This window comes from Pelobates fuscus, chromosome 4, assembly GCF_036172605.1.
Source record: "Pelobates fuscus isolate aPelFus1 chromosome 4, aPelFus1.pri, whole genome shotgun sequence".
Classification (NCBI taxonomy): Eukaryota; Metazoa; Chordata; class Amphibia; order Anura; family Pelobatidae; genus Pelobates; species Pelobates fuscus.
In genome coordinates, this window is record NC_086320.1 from 343,476,420 (window position 1) to 343,499,976 (window position 23,557).

At 39.5% G+C, this 23,557-nt stretch overlaps 1 protein-coding gene across 7 annotated transcripts in view; it reads left to right on the forward strand.

Moving 5' to 3' along the window:
- Positions 1-8,332: 8,332 nt before the first annotated feature.
- ADAM22 (ADAM metallopeptidase domain 22) overlaps positions 8,333-23,557 on the forward strand; it is a 225,538-nt gene continuing 210,313 nt past the window's right edge. For all 7 annotated transcript variants that reach the window (XM_063452487.1, XM_063452488.1, XM_063452489.1 and 4 more), the window contains exons 1-2: positions 8,333-8,692; positions 11,032-11,198. In XM_063452487.1, coding sequence (XP_063308557.1) covers positions 8,590-8,692; positions 11,032-11,198 — 270 coding nt within the window. In that variant the 5' untranslated portion in view covers positions 8,333-8,589. The remainder of the gene's footprint in view (positions 8,693-11,031; positions 11,199-23,557) is intronic.

Genomic DNA, 23,557 nt, shown 5'->3' on the forward strand with positions numbered 1-23,557 from the left:
GAGCGGAAAATTACAGCTAAACACAAACACCACAAAAGTGTTAAAACTGCTCTGGTCCTTAACGTACAAACATCGCAAAAACAGGCCGGTCCTTAAGGGGTTAAATAATAGTTTATGTAAGTTATTGGGGACTTCTGCAGGTAAATCATATGAAAAGTTTTTTTTAGCGGATTGTGATAATTTTAAAGTCTATCAAGAAAACATTAAGCCAAGGCTTTAATATTCTAAAATGAGGTCCTATAATCTTACTATAATAAAGTGTTTTCCCATAAGAGTAACTGTCCTGTAAACAAATGTCTTCCCTAGAGGTTAATATATCTATTACTGAAAACAAAAACTACTATTCTGCGTGTAAAATTTGCCATGGTTTGTAAAAATAAAATAAAATAATGCCAAGCTAAGTAGGAAAGTAATAAACCACATCTGACCTGAGAAAATGCCTTGAGTTTCCTGGAAGTTACATTGATTGAATACCTAATGCATTCAATCAATGGTCAGGTAAGCTTACCAATGCATCTTTAATGCAGCAATCCCACTTACTCAGCAGCTCCCACATAAGCTTTGAAGTCTGATAGTTGTTACCAGTGATCAAGTGTGCATCCTTTATCAGTGCGTAAATCTCAGTGTCCCTAGCCAGGATATAATTCAATCATCTGCACACATTCATACACTTCCCAGACACCAAGCATATGGACATTCGAGTCAATTCTCCACGTTGTGTATTGACACAGACACTAGAGTAAGGTTTCTGTGTATGTGTTAACATTACAGGAAGCTGGTGATTTCAGCTGGACCCCAAACATGTATTCCAGAATTATACATTGTTGGCTATGTAGGAATGTTCTGGACAACTAGGAAACCAAATGAGTAGACAGAAGAAAGCCCCTAGGCACATTTACACAGCATATTGGGTTCCTTGGGGTCAAGCCAGGTCTTCCCGCCACCAAGGTGGTAAAGATATGGCTGCTTTTAAAACCCATGATGATCCATTTTTGAACACAGGAGATCATTGGAATTCCCCAATATTCATGGTGGCACAAATACTATAAACACTCAATTTCTCCAAACTACACCTTACCTTCCTCTTACATTAAAGGGCCAGTCCACACCCATGCTTTATGACTGTGGACTATCCCCTTAGAAGTCCAGTTTATAAAGGTACAGATTTCTTTGAGAAATCTGCACTTTTATAAGTGGTCTCCCCAGCTGTCAATCAAACACGCCACTGAGCTAACGGAAGTGTAAGCGCTATTACTGTGAAGTGGAAGTGTCGATGAGTTCTCAGCATCCCCTACTCACACAGAGGAGGTTCCAAATGCTGAAGTGCATAGCATGTAAAAATTGCCTATAGTCTGTTGCATCACTTACTACAGAATTCCGAACTGCCTCTAGAAGCAACTGCAGCACAACAAATGGGCATCGGGAGCTTTACGAAATTGATTTCTATGGTCAAGCAGCCATACACATGCTTCACATTGACATGCACAATGTTAAACGTCTGCTTGAGTGGTGTAAGGCACTCCACTGCTGGAGGAGTGGGAACATGTTCTCTGGAGTGATAATTGTGGCTTTACTATCACTCTGATTGAAGCACTGGAGTGTGGCAGATGCCTAGAGAATGCTACTTCATGGAATGCTTAGTGCCTAATATAAAGTTTGGTGGAGGAGGGATAATGGTCTTGGACCCTTGGTTCCAGTGAAGGGTCATCTCAATACTACAGGATACAAAGACATTTGGATACTTCCAACTTTGTTGCAACAATTTGGAGAAGGCCCTTTCCTGTTCCAGCATGATTTTGCCCATGTACAGAAAGCTAGGTCTATAAATACATAGCTTGACAAGTTTAGTGTTTTGGAATTCAAGTGGCCTGCAACGAGACCTGACTTCAATTCCACTGAACACCTTTGGAAATGAATTGAAATGCAGATTATGAGCCAGTCTTCTCATCCAACATTAGTGCCTGACCTTGCAAATGCTCTTTTGTCTGTATGGATACATATTTCCATAGACACAATCCAAAAACTGTTTCACAACCTTCCAAGAAAGGTTGAGGCTGTTATATCGTCAAATGGAAGAATGGGGGGACCATATTATATTAATGCCCATGGAATGTGGTGTACAAGAAGCACATATACGTGATGATCAGATGGTGGCCATATAGTGTCTGTCTAAGGGTATAGGGTATTATCCAAATCAGGAGTACTCATTTTGCTGCTTGAGATGGAACTTTATGAGTGATATTTATCACAATACCTGGCCCTGTCACTTTTAAGACACACATTCCAATGTGTCACCTGTGCAGAATTCCCTCTAGGTATCTAATAGCACCTTATATTCCTAGTCCTTTTTTTTAATTAACCCACCTTAGTTCTCAATTATCCTATCCTTTTTTATCCTTTGATTTCTACCTTGTTTCCTCGTATTTGTGACATTGTAGATTCTACACCCCTATTTTGCTTCTCTGTAGGCACTGCATTAAGTCCAATCTTTTTAAGGTCTGGTATATGTCCCTATCCTGATATTCTATAACACCATACGCTGGTTCACTTGTGCCACAAAGCCCTTTGTAGTGTAAGCTTGACAGTATTAAGATGTATTTTAAAATTTACATTGGTCTATGTACAAAGGAGATTAAAGAATGAGGAATTATCATGGACAGACCATAAACAGTTTAATTTAAAATGTATAATTAATGGTAGCATCTTAAGGTAATAAATCTAAATTATTCCTTAAAGTTTATAGCAGCATTTAATAAATACTTTGTTTCAGTCAGAAGCTCAGAATTAATTTAATGTCATTTGGTATTCATGAACGGAAATCCTTTTCACTGTTTGGCTATCATATTTTGTCCAAAACAAGCTAATCTTTTTTGTAGTGCCCATATTTCATAACATTGTTGTGTTGATTTACCAAAGTAAAACCACAATTTAGGATTAGCAAGTATTCTACCAGTATCTGAGAACGGTTGTCTTCTCGTTTGCTCTGAATACAAGAGTGCAAGAGGGATGTAAGCATAGAAGCTTACTTGGCAATGATCATCACATTAATAAATAGAATTATAGGTGATCTAGAAAGGGGTTTAATGTGTCTAGCCACAGCTGATTAGAATACTATGAATAAATAATATCTGCAATTACAAAAGTACATTCAATTAATTTGCAACTTTTGTTCCAGATAAAACCTTTATTGCACTTTCACAATTAATTATTAGGCTATTTAGTAATTAATTTTTATTAAATTATGCCCATATAATTTATTTATGTACCTGTTTTTTTTAATATCGGTTAAACTGGAACAATCATGATTTTTGCTTTTAATTTACTTTAACAGATTTTCTTTTTAGTAATTAGAAAATTGCACGAAAACAATGTATATAGGTTGTGATGGATTTTAACCTTTAAATATAACCATTGTAAAACCTCAAGATTACTTTGTTTTAAAAAAAAAACACATAAGGTTTAACATAATTGCAGATTATCATAATGGCAAAAAAAAAAAAACAACAACAAATAACAAAAAAAACAACCAGGCCAAAAACTCTGGATAAAACCAGTTTAAAGGTAAGAGGTGAATTTGGATAAAAAGTTTTCATCTGTCCCCAGCGTCCAAACGTTTGTACTTGAAAGATGATGAAACTTTTACTTTGAACATTAAAAAACAGAAAGGACAAATTCATATTATAGATGCATAATATTTATTTTTCCAGTGTTTATAAAATAGTTGATATATTTCTACCTGTTTATGCATAATAAAGTGTAGGAAGGGTAAAAGAATACACACTTTTTTTCTTTATTTATTCAAAGAACATAGAAGGGGGTTATGAAGCAGCAGTTACTCACTACACCTGGGACATACCTCCCCATGTTGTCTCGACATAAACAAATTCATGAAACAATCAAAAACAAAAATATTCTTTGCGTATTCTTTGCCCATATTCCCCAATTCTGACATAAAGGGATAAATAGCAAGATGTGCGAAGTGGTTAATTACTATGTCTGATTAATTCACCGTTAGGTTTCTGGTGCTGGGTCCATAGTTCTATATTCAGCCTTCACCATAATCCTAAATCTGCACAATTAGTAAGCCCATACCATCTCAGCGAGGTAGTACTTTGTTTATTGAACAATATGCAACAAGGTACAAAAAATACAGACAGACCTCATAAGTGACATAGCATCCAGATAAAATCTGTATCAAAACTTTAACAAAAAAAAAACCTGATATATTGTTTAAATGTCTGATGTGATATCAAAAATAAAAGTGCATGTAGAACAAAGGAGAAGTTAAGAAATAGATAGTGACCTATTGGACTCATAATGCCTGTGTGAATGTAATGTGAGTGTATATACAAAACTATATACAAAAAGGAAAAGAGAGGAGAAAAGAAAACGGGGAAAAGCAAGAAAAATAAAAGAGAGAAAAAAAGAATAAGAAAGAAAAAAGAATGAAAAGAGTAAAAAAAGAAATATAAAAAATGTGAGTGCATGAAGATAAAAATAGCCTGACCGTTGAACCAAGTGGACGCAGAATAGAGCTGCTCTTGCATATTCCCCGGATTACGAGCCTTCAGCAAAACTCAAACTACTCAAACAGGCACCTAACGGAGAGGCTAAACCGGGGGCTACGTGTTTCTACCAAATATTCAACACAACAAGCAGGAACCACCAGAGCAAAACACAAGGCCCACCAGCGTGGTAGGCTCGTGGGAGACAGACGCTCCCCTGTCGTCTCCAAAGGCTAAAATTTTGATTATGGGACTGGTGGGGGTTATCCCGGTCCCAGAAAGGCCCCTCCGGAGGCTGTGGCAACAACCCCAGCCGAGGCGTGCTGACACCAAAATGGCGTAGATCACTACTGGGCCACCCAACATAACAAAGGAGCCTGACATTCTGGCGCGGCTGGATGCTGCATTCGAGGCCTTCTGGAAGAAACTTGACAAGCGACTGAGTGTCGAGAACACACTCGGGTCGAGAACACACCATTGGCGCTACCTCATCACTTCAGTTCTGGAGGCACTCCTGGCCTAGCAAAGTGTGCCAGAAAATGGCGCAGAAGAAAACGCTATCTCCCATCCGTCAGCAGCTACCGGTCCGCGCAAAACACAGCCAGCCTCACTCCAACTCACCACCACAGCACAGCTTGATATAAGAGCCATGAAGAGCCTGAACATTTACACAAGCTGGACCCGAACAACACTGGCAAGCATCCCTGATAGTTCTGCAGTATGCCTCCATCTACGCACCAGTCTTTAGGGCACTCAGGACTGAGATATGGGATGGGTGAGTCCCTCTGCAGGATGCAGATCTGGAAGGAGACTCTTGAAGGCATAGGCTGAAGAAGACTCTCTGGGACATGAGGCATTTGTCGTGCAGCCTCCTGTAATGCCATGTTTTTTAAAAAGTGACATAGCCATACCTTTTACACAAGATCCAAGCAACCCTAAAAATGCAGACTAGTATGCTTATTACTTAGGTTTTAACCCTCTGTTTTCCTTAAAGGTGCAAGTCTACTGATTTTATACGCAGTTTCATGCCCATACCATTAGGGAGACTGCGACAGCCGTAGTGGGTGGCCCCTCAAAAGTGAAAGCTGATAGTTGTTTGAAATGTTATGCCTTGTTATTCTATAACTCACACAAATAAGATATGTCTTAGTTAAACTTGTGACCCTATAATCCTAAAAAATGATAGTATTTTAAACTGAACCAGTACCTCGGCTGCCTTATCTTGTAGCTGACATGTTGGTTTAATTCTTGATGAAACTACATTATAATATAAAATGCGCAATGTTCTGATATGCAAAACCATTGTTTTTAAATGTTGACAGACACGCTGGCAATAGCTGTTGTGGCATTGCTTGCCGCTTTGTATTTTTTATGCACGACAAAATAAAGAATTTCAAAATACATTTAAAAAAAAACTGAAATAGAAGAATGAAATTAAAATAAAAATATAAAAAAGCTGACAATCAAATAATTAAATAAATAAATCCCAAACTATATGTGAAAAAAATTCTACTGGTGTGAAATTATCTAAATTATCTTTTGTCTTGGTTATTCTAATGTATAGGAGCTGTATTCCCTTTTGCAAAATCTTCTCGTCATTTCAAGCATTTATACTGTGGCTGAAGCTTCCTGTCGGTGGATTATTTTATATAGCGTATATATATCCTGCCACCTTATATACTCTAACATCCTAAAAATAAATACTGGACTCATCATAATTCAGAGTAAATAGTAAAGATCTTTGATCTGAATTGATCTCCTGAAATTTGTCTTCTGAATTGCGCCAAATTCAGATTATGTCGTCCACAAATCCAGTGTAAATCTAAATCTGTGGGTTGTATTTGTACAAGATAAATTCCTTATAAAATAATACTTATATGGATTAGCATATAAGGGGGCCATAGCAACCCCCATTGCTGTTCCATCAAACTTTAAATATTTATTCCGTAGTACTATTTCTTAAATCATCACAAGTACTATTTCCTAAATCATCACAAGGTATTGTGGACCCTCATAGTCCTTGTTCTTCTTTAACACTTGCAAAGTGACCTGAATGCCATCTTCATGAGGAGTTATAGTATATACATGTTTAACATCAAGTGTTACTAGGAGATCACTATCAGATACTTTAAATTATTTGATGAGCGCTTAGAAAATCCTGAGTATCATTTAAGCAAGTAGGTAAATGACCTACCACTGATTTGCTATAAAAATTTACTTATTTTGCCAAAGGTTCTAGTAAACTCCTATAGCTGATACTATTGGGCTGCCAAGTGGAACTTTATGTCCCTTTATGTCAATTTATCCATGTTTGTTTCTCCTGCACACCAGCTTTTTGTTTCTATGTCCCCTGGGCAGAATGTATACTCCAAATCAGGTTTCTTTAAATGGTTTTACATTTGTTATAGCATTCTTTATCGTGGTATCGCAATTATTTAACATTTAATTACCTGTGGATATAAAGGCTGTCCGGTGATATCTCACTGTAACATATAGATGTATTAATCTTAAATAATAAGCACACAAGCAAAATTATTTATTGTCACATCAATACAGCATTTGGGGTTACTATGGGAACCAAATACGTGTACACGTCACGTGATGAAGATGTGACATATGGATTAAACAGCAGTGGATAAAACACTCTCAGAAACACACAAAATTAAGCCCTGTGCTCAAACTCCCACTACTCTTGGGTGGCAGTAACTGCTACAGTATACATCACCCCAAAAAAGGTTACCTGCACACTATACCAAATCCTTATGCACATTTAAATAACAGGAACCTTTGCACATTTAAATGACAGCAAGTCTTTAGTTTCACTCCAACGGCCATTTAAGTGTAAGCTCACCTGCCCCGTCAAGGCAAAACCTCTTAGGTGAATCCTACACTACAAATTCATCCTGATTCTTACAGCTGGAAATATCTAATGAGACAGAAAGAGGTATTTGTTATAAACCCCTACACACTTATTAACCCTTAATAGGGAACACATGGGGTGAGCGGCAGCACAGTAACATGGCTCTAATACAAAAGCAAATGTGAACATACAAAATTAAATCCTGCGCTCAAACTCCCACTACTCCTGTAAAGCAGGCTGCAGCCCAGGAGTAGTGGGAGTTTGAGCGCTGAGCTTAAATTGTGTGTGTTTGTATTTGCTTTTGTATCACACAGCCTTGGGGTGAAATGTTTAAGGGAACTGTTTAACGCAATTAACGTAGACATAATTAGCGAACATTTGAAAATTCACTCTGTATTCACTTTGAAGGCTCACGTTTTGATTTTTTTTTTTTAAATTGGGATCGATTATAAATGCACACTCCACGGCTGCAATATGTAAGCTCCAATTGTACATTTATTTTTATTAGAGACTCTTAATGACAAGGTGGTCATGCAGATTAACATTTTTAAAGTTCTCATAGAGTTACTGCTCTCCTACAAGAGTAATATTACCCACTCTGGCCTGTATATTGGATGCTGTGCCCACGATGACATTTTATTGTATGACTGATGCTACCTGCAGCAGCAATGCAGTAAAAAAAATAATAATAAATACAAATTGATAATTTAAGGGTACCAGGTAAAACAGTGGTAAATCCAAACATATGTATAACACCCTAATAGAATAAAAAACAAAAACAATAGTTCTGCCACTTATCATTAGAACAGATAAATGCAAGCAATACATTGGATAGCAGTGTGCATGCAGGTATGATAATTAGCTCAGACTGATGCTTAGTGGATATATTGTAGCAGCAGAAAATGCCATCCTTGAATGAAACTACATTTCCCAGAGTGCAGTAGGACCCTGGAAGAAGGCAGTCTCTGCAGGCAGGTCTGTTTGGTGTCTAAGGATGTGGCTGTGCATGTGGATGAGGAGTGAACCTGGGAGGTGCTTGAATTTCTATCATCCACATCAAACCACCCAATGCAGTAAAAGCACAAAAACCCCTAATAGAACCTAGTGTAACAGACACAATGCTGCAGTGAGGGAAGCACAGAGTGTGTGTGAGACTGTTACATAGAGGAGAGGCCCTGACACAAACCATCAACATGCCAGCATCTCTCTGATACTGGAGATCTGATGCTCACACTGACCCTCAGCATGCAGGCATCACAGGGTTTGGCTCCATGGATATATTGCATGACTGGATTCATGGCTGTGCTGCCTGGGAGCTCCTCTGCAGGTAAGACTCTCCCCCTCTCTCTCTCTTTCTCTCTCTCTCTCAGATTCTGTGTGCCTGGAGGCTGTGATGCTGTGATTCAGAGCTGGGAGAGCCAGAGAAGGGGGATCCCTCGCCATTATTCCTGCATGGATCTCTCTGCTGACAGTCTGCGCTGTGCTGGTGACAATGTATCTCAGGGGGACCCACTGCCCGCCTGGTGCACTGACCATCACCACTGACAGAGAGCACAGCCCCCATCACTGGCCTGAGGTTGTCATTATATGTGCAGAATGGCTAATTAAAGGAGTATGCTCCAGGGACCATTCTCTCACTCTGTTTATTATTTTATGATCCCCTCCACCTCATTGACATTATCTGGAGAGGGCACATTTTCAATGTGTTATATACTTACATATGTGCATGTATGTTATATGTATTTATGTATGCATCTATCTATCTATCTATCTATCTATCTATCTATCTATCTATCTATCTATCTATCTATCTGTGTGTATGTGTTTACTAGAGTTAACCCTTCAGCTGCCAGAAAGGGCTAGTATCACATTGCAGTGGTGGTGAGTGGGTGCCTGGGTTTATAATATCCCCCCATCTGCCCTGAATAACACTTTCCTATTGATCTTTGACATTTTAAAAATGCACACTTTTTTTGGGGGGGGGGGGGGTGGAGGGGAAGGTGGTGATGAGGGGAGGGGGAAGGGGGTGTATGTTTACGTAGTACATTGGAGAGCTATTACAAATAAACCTACATGGGATGTTTATGCATGTGCTGTGCTAAGTCTCTTCAAAATATGAATTTAAATGAGATCCTGGAAGCTACTCCCTTAATCGGTGATGGCAAATATTGGAATCTCTTAAGGTTGGCTGTGCATCATGAGACATGCATTCCAGAAACTTCTAGTATGGCAGCGTTTGATCACTGATCTAAATGGTTTTGATACTGCTGGTAATCATCATGGTACCTGATAAAATATAGATGTCATAATTGTAATAATCATTTATTATTTGATATGTAATCTATTGAATAGTTTTATAATAATGAATTAGGCTGAATTGCAACCTTTAAATGTTCTTCATTTTAGCTACATTACCTGTTTAGGCTCAATTGCTTATTGGTAAGAAATGTACCAGGCAGGCGTTCATATCACCAAATCAGTTTGGAAAATGAAAGAGCCATCTCCACATCACGTGACCCAGAAAATGCACCCATTCATCCCGAGACTGGACTAAAAACTGGCTTCACTAAATCAGGATTTTTTTTTCTAGCAGAACAGAACAATTCACTAACTTCGCTATGATTCCAGCTGAGTTGTTTTAGTTTACAAATTACAATTTCCTGTACAGTTCCTGCCAATTCCCAGCTTGCTGGATAATCCTGTTAGTTTGGGTAGATCCCAAGATATTTTTTTTTTATCTCCTAAATTGCAAATATAAATTTTGATTTGATAAAAGAACTGCAAATATTCGATAAAATTAGCACCTCTGGCAAAATTCTCGAAATCAGGGATATTACTTGCTCAGTTATTTTAGTGTAAAATTTAAAATAGTTTTGGACTTGACCAGCAAATTCTCACTTTTTTTTTTATATATATACCACAGTATAACTAGCAGGTATTAACCTATTCTCTGCTGCGTAAGAAAAATTGAAGTCGAGTCCAGTTAAACCTTGCTAACTTATTTCAATTTTTTAATTTTTTCACATTTAGTATTGCATTTAGGGGACACGTGCATCTAGAAGTGAATTCTGATTAATTGTAGATTTTGTTAGTAGATGTTGTAGTTGGTGGGAAAACTCTGAAACTCGTTTATTTTGCAAAATATATTGTATTAAAATGTCTGCGTATCTCTCCATTTTCTTCACTTCCCCTTCTTGTCCCTTTCAATCACACAAAGTTAACGAGAAGTTATTCTGAGTTGTTCCAGATCTAAAAGAATACATTAAAGGACCACTATAGTGCCAGGAAAACTTTCTCGTTTTCCTGGCACTATAGTGCCCTGAGGGTGCCCCCACCCACTAGAGGATTTGGAGGCTGGATTAACCCATTTATAAACATAGCAGTTTCTCTGAAACTGCTTTGTTAATAAAAAAAAGGGTTAATCCTAGAGGGACCTGGCACCCAGACCACCTCATTAAGCTGAAGTGGTCTGGGTGCCTAGAGTGGTACTTTAATCCAATTCACGGCAGCTAGAGATTGCACTTCTGGTTCAATAACTCTTGGTCTCCTGACAATCCACACTTTATTGAATAACCTTGCTAGTGTTGGTTTAATTAACTATAGAACATATTCAATAATTTCACATCAAGTAATTGTTCTATATTTATTTCTCCCTCCCATCCTCAGGGGATGCTTGGATGACAGAGATGCACAGAAAAAAGGAAAACTGGTTTCTTGGGAGAGAGGACACGGTCCCGCTGCGTCTGATTTTTAGAAATGATCAGGAAAACCAGACCACACAGAGCCAACTTAGCACGCGGGTGAAGGAAGGAAGCTCCCAGCATCGTGACCAGGTAATGCTGAGTCCAAAATAATTTATATGGTTCATGAGAGCTAATAAGAGTTGGCAGAGTCAACCATTTTTTTCTTCCTGAACACTCATCTGTTGTCATGTTGATGGGCAACACTCGCAAAGTCTCCATGACAAATGTTTTTATATTTTTAGCATAGTGTGCTTACTTTAGAAGATCTTAATTTAAGTGTATGTTAATTTAAATGTAATCACACAGAGGAGGCTGCTATTGGCTCTAGCAGGCAATTAACAAAAATGTACACTTTTCAAGAAGTTTCTAGGGGAGTCTGTGTCACAACCATTGAAGGTGTGGCTAGGGTTACATATAGAAAGGGATTTAACTCCTAAATGGCATCGAATTGATCAGTGACACTGCAGGGGCTTAAAATGAAGTTGTTTTAGTGTCCCTTTAAATGATTCAAACAGTAAATTCCTACATGAGTAATGGATTGAGTTTTGGTGCATCATAAAAATGCTCAGCACTTTTCCTGTGCTACTCAGCAAGTGATATGCATCCAGGAATGGACACATCTGGATTTGGCAGCCATAGTGCTGATGGATGTTACTCTAGAAATCTCAAACAATTACTCCACTTTTTTTTCAGCTGAGCATCAGATGTATATATCAACAGCAAAAAACAAATGGGAGGAAGACTGAACTTGATGGACACATGTCTCTTTTCAGTCTACGTAACTATAATATTTTACTGAAAGGGTATTCTGTTTTAAATCTAAAAGTAAACTTACCATTCAAGTTTATTGTTGGCCTCAACTAAGAATAACAGGCCAGAGCTAATTACTATAGAAAATTGTGATGTTTTGGTCCCAGTGATGGGAGATATGCATCCCTGTTGCCTGCCTCCGTTTCATGCTCGTTTTGAGGATATTTATCAAAGTGATTTGCTGTAAAAGAAAATGGTGCACAAATATAAAAAGGGAGGAATCACCAATAGAATGTTCTTTCTGGTCCCACTGGTTCCCATGGGAATCCCCCACTTTTTAGAAGATAACCAGTATTCTCCCGTTGGGCAGAACTCGTTAGTGGGTGGCAAGAATGTGACATAACATCCCTTCCCATTCTGGTAGCGAACTGTGGGCAACTTCCTGACTCTATAGCAGTATAAAAACTAAAGTGGTAAACGATAATTGTCAAACTAATATTCTAATACTAACACATTAAAGGAACAGTTTGGGCACCATCACAACTTTGTAGAAACAAAGTTGTTATGGTACCAGGAGGTCCCTGGTGCTAGCGCACAATTATAAGTTATACCATTCATGAACGGATTAACCTCAAATCTGTTCTTCAGCATTGTATTTGCTCAGCCCCCCTGTCCTTTCACTTTCTGAAATCCTAAATAATAGAAGCCTTGGCCAGGGGTGCCTGTGATTGGCTTAGAGCATGTAGTTGACAATCAAGCCAATCAGTAGCTTCCCATTCCTAAAAACAGCACATTCTACTGATTGGCTTAGAGCGTAGACCGTGCTATGCTAATCCAAAGTGCCCTGCCTTATGCTACCAGATCATTACTTTATCTAGGATTTAAAAAAACAATAGAACAGGGGGCAGAGAGATCGGTGCTGCTGAACAGACTTTTAAACACCTAAAGATGAGCCAGTGCCAGGGGCCTATTGACACTATAACAACTTCATTTGATGAAGTTGTTCTGGTGCCCATACTGGTCCTTTATGGTGCTGATATACAGTCGTGAAAAAATAGTATCAGGATGTCATGTAATGCAGACCCTTTTTTTGTAAGTGTGTGTACGCGTGCATATCTAAAGGCTGTAGAGATTTTTTGTGTCAAGAGGCTGTAAATTATGTGTGTGTGTATAGGGGCTGTAGTGTTTGTATGTATGTAATGGCTATAGTGTGTGTATAGAGGTGTAGTTTATGTGTGTGTGCTTGGAGTGGTAGTGTGTGTATGTTTATAGTGACTATAGTATGTACATATAGTGGTGTAGTTTGTGTGTTTGTGTGCTTGGAGTGGTAGTGTGTGTATGCAGGGTTCAAGTCCTGGGGAATAAAGTGTGGGAACTCACCCAAGATTCCTCCCCCCCCCAAATATATATACGCGTGCACACACACACACTGACAGGTGCAAACACACATACTCAGATACACACACTCACAGACACACACATACACTCATAGACACACACTCACACACACACTCACACACACACACTTTTTTTGCCGTCCCCTGAGTGCCTGCAGGAACAGCAGGAACGGCGTTCCAGCTGTAAAAAAAGTACAGGAATGCCGTTCCCACGCATTCCTGCAGGACTCGAGCCCTGTGTGTATGTTTATAGTGGCTATAGTGTATACGTATAGTGGTGTAGTGTGTGTGTACTTGGGAGTGGTAGTGTGTGTTTGTTTATAGTGGCTATAGTGTATACGTATAGTGGTGTAGTTTGTGTGTGTGTGCTTGAAGCAGTACTGTAGCCCCAAGAAGAAAGCGCAGCTTAGCAGAGGGGGCCTTGACAGGGCTTGGAGGCGGGCTTAGGTGGAGCAGGGTTGGTGATTGACAGATCAGGATTCTGGGTAGGCTGATATAAATGTCGGCCATTTTATAACACCACATTACTAATTGACTGAATTGATCCCTCCCTCCCTTTAGTGTTGGGTTTTATTCTACCCGCTTGGTCACAGCGGCGGGCTAGTGGAAGGAAAGTTGAGGGGGTAACGGGCCTGCTTAAGGAAGCGTAGAGCAAGAGTAGTGAGTTGGCTGTTTCAATATGGACTGGTTACCTGTTGGTAAGATGTTAGTCGTTTCGAGCTCGTTGGTAGCTCAGAACCCGGGTGGTGTAGGGGTATCAAGGTATACCCCTGCCAGGATCGTGTGGAAAATGTTGGATTTTGTTTTGTTATACTTATGGATTGTTTTACAATGTTATGTTATGTTATGTTAAATATGATGGGTCATTGCCTTGCGAATTGATATGTGGAAAAGTGATTATGTTGGATGGCTGAGGATGTGGGGCTGGGCAATGACTTTTATGTTATTTATATATTATCATTATTATTATTATATATTATAAATAAAAGCTGTGGACACATTGACCCATACCCTGAAGTGTCAGTGTTTCATTGGTGTGGGTTGGGAAAAGGTAATGGTCAGCTCCTCCAGCCCATATGGCGACAATGCACCTGTCATGTGTGTATGTTTATAGTGGCTACAGTGTGTGTATAACAGAGTACTTTGTGTGTGTGTGTGTGTGTGTGTGTGTGTGTGTATATAGTGTGTGTATAACAGAGTACTGTGTGTGTTTGTGTATATAGTGTGTGTATAACAGAGTACTTTGTGTGTGTGTGTGTGTGTGTGTGTGTACATGGTGTGTGTATAACAGAGTACTTTGTGTGTGTGTGTATATAGTGTGTGTATAACCGAGTACTTTGTGTGTGTATGTTTATAGTGGCTATAGTGTGTGTATAAGAGAGTACTTTGTGTGTGTGTGTGTGTGTATATAGTGTGTGTATAACAGAGTACTTTGTGTGTGTGTATATAGTGTGTGTATAACAGAGTACTTTGTGTGTGTGTGTGTATATAGTGTGTGTATAACAGAGTGCTTTGTGTGTGTGTGTGTATATAGTGTGTGTATAACAGAGTACTTTGTGTGTGTATATAGTGTGTGTATAACAGAGTACTTTGTGTGTGTGTATATAGTGTGTGTATAACAGAGTACTTTGTGTGTGTGTGTGTGTGTGTGTGTGTGTGTATATAGTGTGTGTATAACAGAGTACTTTGTGTGTGTGTGTGTGTATATAGTGTGTGTGACCTGAAAGAAAACGTCAGGCTCCCCGTGTCTCTACAGCTACTGTTCAATTCTACATAAGGTTTTTTCCTGATTACTTTTAGGATGCTTATTCCAAGCTCTGGCATGGTATTATCACCAGTGTGATATAGAATCTTAATGGCACACAGATGGTATTAAAGACAATTCAAGGCATCTGCTTATGTTTACACCTGTAAATCGCTTTCTCTCGGACATTTCTGGTTTGACACATAAAGCAATCCTGCTGCACATTAGATACTTGTGGCTGGTGGGCCTCTGGCTGAGTAATATAAATTCCTGGTATTCCGCTGCTGGCTCATGGCTAGTACAGATTCCCATGCGGTCTGGTGGCGCATCGCAGGGTCTGTATATGCTGCTTCGTCACAACCTCTCCCCCTCGGTTCGGGCAGGATGCACAGATCATGCCATACACCACCGGACCACCAGAAAATCTTTTTTTTTTATAATATATTACCAATCTGGCATTTTATTAAATAAAATTGTAGTTTAACTTTTGATGGGCACTGCAGTATCCTCGGATACAGTGCCCCTCTATCGGATTGTCCCTGCAGTTGAGAGCTGTGTCGGCCACCTGGCGTCCCTGTTGCCATGGTGTCCTGTGCAGTCGCACAGTTATAGGGTCATAGGCCTTTGTCTGCAGACCCATCAGTCCGTATGTTAATCCCTGATTAGAATTAAGACACAGGAAAGATGGAATGATGCATAATTAATGCAATGGTATATATTAGTGTGCCATGAATCTTTGCAGCAATAAAACTCACAGTGATGTGTATGAGCGTATTACAACAAAAACTAAGTGCAAATTACTGTGAATTCTTTTGTAGTTGTTCTGGAATTCTGTCATTCATTTTGTGATATACTCTACACACATTTATACCCTTGAGGGTATTATTGCAGTGGATCGCTATGACATACTGGTACACAACACACATTGCTGGTTTATGGCCCTGGAGTGCTGTGGAATGCCCTTACAAATGTCATATCACGGTATTACAGAGCTCCACAGCTATAAAACTCACAGTGGTTTGTGAGAGCTGTATAGAACACATTTTGTATCCATTAAACTGACACAGAATCCATCAGAGCCACATATAGAGTGCATGTTTTGTCTCCCCTCTGCTTCTCTGCCATGTCAGTGTTTAACGTAAAGTGTGAATAAACGGTTATTGGAGTCTGCCCCTTAGCAAGACATCTTTATCACTGAGCAGAAAAGCCCGGTCTTTGGATATGACATCAGTTCAAATCCAGGTGTTTTCTCCAATGGGCCGGCGTGACTGAATATATAGCTGAAAAGGAAGAGGTGTTTGTGATGCTGGGAATGAGCTTGACAAATTTCCAATAAATGATGTTGCAAAAATGTATCATTAATTACACTATGTCATCGGTAACTGTAAAGTATGTTTAATGCATTTAACTCTGTAAAGGTTTTTGATACATTTGGTACAGACAGACAAAGAATTTCTCCAAATTGAATTTCTTTTTCGACAAGGCTCACATGGCAAATGCTGGAGATGTTTTGGGTGCGTCACTATTTTAGTGAGTCACTAAGGTTAAAGGGACACTATAATCACCATAACAACTTTAGCTTAATAAAGCAATTTTAGTGTATAAATCATGCTCCTGTAGTCTCACTGCTCGATTCACTGCCATTTAGGAGTTAAATCACTTTTGTTTCTGTTTATGCAGCCCTAGCCACACCTCCCCTGGCTCTGACTCATACAACCTGCATGAATAAATTGGTTTCACTTTCAATTAGATGTAACTTGCTTTAAATATTTTCGTCTACTGCTCTGTAAACTGAAATTTAATTACATACAGGAGGCTCCTGTAGTGTCTAGCAAGCTATTAACAGAGTAGGAGATAGGAAATTCTAAATTAAACAGAATTTGCAATAAAGGAAATGTAAATATTAGATGACTCTATACAGGAATTGTTTAGGAAGGTTGTGTTAGTCACATGCTCGGAGGTGTGCCTAGGGCTACATAAACAAAGTTATTTAACTCTTAAATGGCAGAGAATTGAGCAGTGAGACTGCAGGGGCATGATCTATACACCAAAAGTGCTTCAGTAAGCTAAAGTTGTTTGGGTGACTATAGTGTCACTGTAAGCCACAGACTTTGTGTCCATCAATCAAAATATACTGTGCTTGTGAGTGTGTGTATATAAATGTATTGTATATTTTGATTTTCTTCTTTTCTCTAAAACGTTTTTCCAAAATATAATAAATTTAGTTATATTTGAAAATGGCAAATGGCAAATTAGCTTTCTAGTAAAGACAACTAAAGTGCAAATTCTTTTGTTGTCCCACAATTTGCAAATTCAATTTAGGGCAGTGTCTGTGGGAATGTATTCTTAATTTTATAGCAAATATAGCACATCAGTTATACATAATGAGATTTGTGGTTTCCACTCCAGATGTTGAGGGGTAAAAAAAAATAAAAAAATAACACATTGCCACATTCTCAAAATTTTAGTTTGCCATGGGTGAGAGAAAGCAAAAAAAAAAGTAAAAAATTCAAACACTAGTCTGCAGGAATGAAATATGGGGTGACGGCTGGTGTACCTTTGGCATCTTTACAATAGTTCCTGTAGATTAATTTGTTTACTTGGCTTCTTCTTACTTGCTGAGAACGATGAATAAAACAAATCAGTAATACTTGCCAAAATATGCAGGTTTATTAGGCATCTGAGTGAAAAATAGTTTTACTATATGATAGCACTCTTTAAAATATATTTTTTATAACGTGCCCTTACCATCAGCCTCTATGATTTACATTTGGAGCAGTGTTAATTTTCTCAACTAACAATTTTCATCAGAGTTAGTCGACTAAAATTTTGGAGATTTAGTCGACTAAAACTAGACGAAAACAAAAACAAATCAGATGACTAAAATATGACTAAAACTAAAATGGCTTTTTAGCCAAAAGACTATTACTAAAACTAAATTTTCATTTGCCACCAAAATTAACACTGGCAGACAAGACACATGGGGGAGGCAGGAGAGGAAATAAGACATATGGGGGGGCTGAGGAAATGAGACACATGGGGGACTGTGGCATTGAGGCACATGGGACACTGGGGGATTGAGAAACATGGGGGGGCTAGGAGAATGAGACACATGAGGGAGACACAGGAATGAGAAATGTAGAGGGGGGGGGCTTGGAGAATGAGACATGTGGAGGGACTGGGGGTGAGACACTTGGAGGGGCTGGGGGAGGAATTTGGACATATAAGGGGTTGGGGGAATGAAACATGTAAGGGAGATGAGATGCATGAAGGCACTGGGGGACACACAGCGACATAGAAGGACTGAGGGAGGAAGAGACAAGTTGCTGGGGGGAAGAGACACACAAATGGGGCTGTGGAGAGAAAGAAACACACAGAGGATCTGGGGAAGAGGCAAAAGAGACAGACAGGGGCTTGGGAGTGGAGACACTCAGAGGGGCTGAGGGGACACAAAGAAGGGAGGAAGAAGGGGAACAAGAGACAGACCAGGACTTGTGAGAGAGACACCCAGAGGGGCTGGGGACACACAAAGAGACACAAAAGAGCTGGGAAAGAAGCAAAAATGACAGAGAGGGCATTGGGAGGTGAGACACTTAGAGGGGCTGAGGGACACAAAGAGACAAAGATGGGGTTGTGGAAGGAGCAAAAGAGACACAGAGGGTTTGGGGAAGGGGCAAAAGAGACAGAGAGAGGCTTTAACTAAACCCATTAGATTTTAGTCGTGTCGATTAAAATCTACTGGAGATTGAATCGACTAATACTAGACTAAAACTAAAGCAATTCAGATGACTAAAATGTGACTAAAACTAAAAAGTCTTTTTTGTCAAATGACTATGACTAAAACTAAATTGAAATTTGCTGCCAAAACACTGATTTGGAGTACATTATGGTAAAATATTTCCACTCACAAAAACATCCAAGACTACTTGTAATTTGAGTGCCTGTCGATAGTTGTCTATATAATTGCAAAAACAAAAAAAAATCCAGACCAATTCACTATGACATAAATTCACAACAGGATGCTAAATAGGGTGTTAGAAAGTTTGCTAGACTCTAAACTAGTTAAAGTAACATTAGGAATACAAACTAGCTTTCCTAACGCTAATTAAATAGATCCCCCCCCCCCCCATTCCGATCTTGAAAGGGATAGACCCCCTTTTTTAATGCTTACCTCTTTCCATCGCCAATGCTCCCTCACTGGCTAGGTCACCTCCTCGTCCAACGTTGTTTGATGGAATAAACCTCCGTTACTGATCTGGAAGAATCCATGGTGGCTGTTTGGAAGACAGCCACTAGTGGTTGTGTAAACTCTGCAATGTAATAATTGCAGTTTCTCCCAAAAAAAAACTGCAATATTTTACATTGTCTGGCTAAAGGGGACAGGGAACTGCAATGAGATGAAGTGATCTTGGTAACTATAGTGTCCCTTTAAACCAGCTAAACTCTGGCTCCCAAAATGTTGCTGAATTACAACTCCCATGATTATTTACAGGGCCCCCAACTTGTAAGGGGGCCGTCTGTGCACGGATCCTGCTAGACGACAGGGACAGCAACTTCCTGACAAAAGATAGGCAAAGAGGAGGATGGCTAAAACATCTCATTTGTGTGTGGTGTGTGCTTACCAGTGAGTGTGTGTCTGTCTGGCTGTGTACTTGGCTGTGCATGGCTGTCAACATGTTTATGTATGTCTGGTAGTGTGTATTGGTATCCATGTGTGTGCCTGGCATTGAATATACCTATGTATATGTCTGTCTGGCACTTTGTATCTGGGTATGTGTGTGTGTGTGTATATGTGAGTGTGTCTGAAATGTATATGTGTGAGTGGTATCTATGTGTCAGTGTGCCTGTATGTGAGTACTTGTGTATGGTTGGGTGGGTTGGCGGAGGCGCAGTCACGTTTCTTGATTTAATCATTCACTCTAAAAGTGTCCTGATAACTGTATCCATGAGGAGGGCCTCTTGGAGCAGATTGAGCAGTAAGGCTAGTATTGCTGCTGCATTGTTTATTTGCCATATTTAAAGAGACACTATAGTCACCAGAACCACTAAAGCTTAATATAGTGGTTCTGAGGCATATAACTATTCAGAAAGCCAGCGTTCACAAAGTCCACCTTTAGTGTCTCCACAAGAGGGGCTTTCTGGACAATATTCAGTGTCTCCAAGCTCTGCATGGAGATGCTCAATGCTCCCCATGGAGATTCATTGAATCAGTGCATCTCAAAGGAAATGTTAGTTGTCATGGTGTTTTGCAACACGTGTCCCCTATGAGAAGCATTGGATTGGCTGGTGGGGAAGCATTGGATTGGCTAAGATTGTCAAGACTGATGATCTTAGCCGTGGAGGCGGTGCTGCTGTGGACAGTACAGTGTAGCAAGGAAAGAAAAGATAAGTAGATATTAAATATATTAAGTATAAGTACATATCAAGCTGACAAAGACCCTGTTGTGGGCCTTAAACGTTGCTTTCATCTACTCACATAAACCTGCTCACTTTGGATTTACCTTGACTGCCTGGACCATCATTTATTTTCTGCAAATTAGATTGTGAGGATTGGCCAACCTCGGGCCTGGTTGCACCCTGGGATCCACAAGAGTCCGGTGTCCTGTACGATAATTACTAACTAGCCGAGAACTTAATTCTGGGAGGCTAATGACACTGCCAGAGGTGGAGTTACAACTTCGGCAGCTAAGAATGTTAACATCTGTATTACACGTACAGATTCCCGATACTGCAAATCAATGAAGTGGTTATGGTGCTTGATGTGACCCTTTAAATGAATAGTCCAAACTCCTAAAGCACTTGAGCTTTCTGAACTGCTTTAGGAGTTAGCAGAGTGTCCTCTCTTCCTCACTTTATAAAAGAGAACTGGCCCTTAATAAAGCCCCCAGGCTGCAAAGTCCTGATTGTTAATTAGATAGATTGCAGTGTGCTGTTATTCACTCAAAGCGGATGTAAGGCTTCCCATACAAAAGCAGGGGGTTCAATCGTTATCCTTTAGAAGCACAGCGCCACAGGTTTTTGGCTATGTGTATTACACATTACATTGCACTTGGATTATCATCTGAAGTAACTGTGAAAGAGTTATGTGTTATGGGAAGGAAACTTAAAACATTAGTAATAAAAAACTCACACAGAAACAAACGTTTGGAGAAAGGTCTTTATTGAAAGGAATTTAAAAACATCTGCAACTTCAAATACTTTATTTACAACACATCTGTATAACTAATCGTACAATTTATAACTCATCCCTGGCATTTAATATCCAGGGGTAAACACCACATCGCGGATTTTCAATAACCCGTATAACACCATCTAAAATTTTTACCCCCCATTTATCTAGACAGCCAGATCAACATTCCAAATAAAGACCACAACGTAATTATAGTAAATTTATATAAAGGGTAGGAGGGAGGGAAATTGCATAAACTGTAAATTTATAGTTTTGGTTGTTTTTTTTGGCAGTCTGTGAGATTTACCCCATAGACCACCACTTATATAGCCCCATTGCCTGTGCAAAAATAGGTCCCTGGCTTCCAGCCAATATGGAAGCGCTGCAGCAGCTCAGCCTAGGGGCCGCACAAAAGAGCAAATTCAGTAAGAGACTGAGGAGTGAACTATTGATCCATCCGTTCCTTCCAAACACATACAGATACGGTACTATGCATCCCCTGTCTGTTTATAGGAGAATATTGATTCACTGTTCGGAGGAAAAAGCAAAGAGAGAAACTGATAGTCATATTGCTAAAAGCTGTACCAGCTCAGACATAGACACTATTGCATTATTCATATTAGGACGGAGGTGGCTCAAGGACAGTGTGTCGGTACTTAGCAGAGGTTCACGACTCACAGTAAGAGGAATGGTCATTGAATGCTTGTACGTTACAACAAGCGCAGTGACATGTAATTCACAATCCCATTCTATAAAATGGACAATGTAACTAACCGCCATCCCACAGTAGATAAAGCTGAAGGAACGCACTATCACTATCCCAGATTAAATCAAGGGTGTCACGTGTAATATAAATAAAATTTACTCTTATAAATGCACAAACTTTTTTTTTTTTTTAATTTTCTCTTAATATATAATGCCCCCTTATTTACCCCCCAAAATCTCAAACATTTCAGTTAAATATCCAATTGTTTTGGGCCAACTCTTAAATAAGCATCTTGGTTGAATGCTAACTTATTTAACCCCTTAAGGACCAAACTTCTGGAATTAAAGGGAATCATGACATGTCACACATGTCATGTGTCCTTAAGGGGTTAAAGGGACACTGAAGGCACCCAGACCACTTCTGCCCATTGGAGTTATCTGGGTGCCTTGCCCCCCGCCCCTTAGCCCTGTTAGTCAAAACACTGTGGTATTGGAAAAAACGCAGTATTTTAATTACAGGACTAATCTCACCTTTAGTTGTTATCTCTCAGAAAGCCGCTAGATGGTGTTTCCAGATTCTGACTGGACCAAAAGTGTCTTGAATGGCGTTCAACGTCCGCACGCTCTGCATGAGGACATTTAGCGTCATGTGGGTCTGATGCAGGGAACTCCGATGTGAGCGTGCCTGCATTAAACAGCATTAAACAGTGCAGAGCTGGGTGTTTTCTAGAGATTCAATGAATCTCCACGTGAAGCATGTGATAGGTGGGGCGCTGCGCTTGATGCGCATGCGCTCTAAGTTCTCAATGCTTCCCAATGAGTATAAGCTGGGTGGAGGAGCGAAGCAAGGAGGGTCAGCAGACCGGATGACTCGGCAGGGGGAGTAGCCAACGGAGGCTGGATGTGTGACGCGACGCTAGAAATAAGGTAAGAAAAGGGATATTTGGGTAAGTTTTTATAGGTTAAAAGGGGGGTTACAAGGGTCCAAGGGAAGGGGAGAATTGAGTTTAGGACGAAAAATAGCTTTAATTTCGGCCAGTAGAGTTCCCCTTTAAATAGTCATTTCTAGTAAAGCTTATTGTTCTAAATACTGCTAAATGTAGATGTTTTTAGTTAGCCGAATGTCTCAATAGTCTCCATTGATCATTTTTCCTTAGTGTAAAACCTCTTCCATGCCATTTTTTTGGTTGGCTACTTCTTCTCCAATGCACCCTACAAAGTATTTGGCCATCATTTGCTATCGTTCTTTGATCAATGATGTCCGATTAGTCTTTTCTAGCTTTTCTCAATACTACATCCATGCTTTTTTTATGCAGTATATTCTGTACAAAGCATCCAGAGAGAACTCGGCTGCTTGCATGCCAGGAATTGGGGGAAAATAAGGTTGAAATCACAAGATCATGGAAAGTGCTTCATAATAAAGTAAAACATTTCAGTCCTAAGTAAGTAAAAGTAGAACAAGTATTTCTAGCCAACAAAATAGCTGTTATTTGTAAGTGCCCCAGTAATTACCATGTTGATTTCATTTTCCTGTTGGCATAACGTCTTTAGGTTTCTAGTGGTTTAATTACCGAACAAAAAAACCTCGAAAGATCAGTTTTAATGAGTTGTTTTAGTTTACGTACAGCCAAGACTGGTAATGTTATTTAAAAAAATAAATTGGAGAGAAAAATTAAGAGGCGTT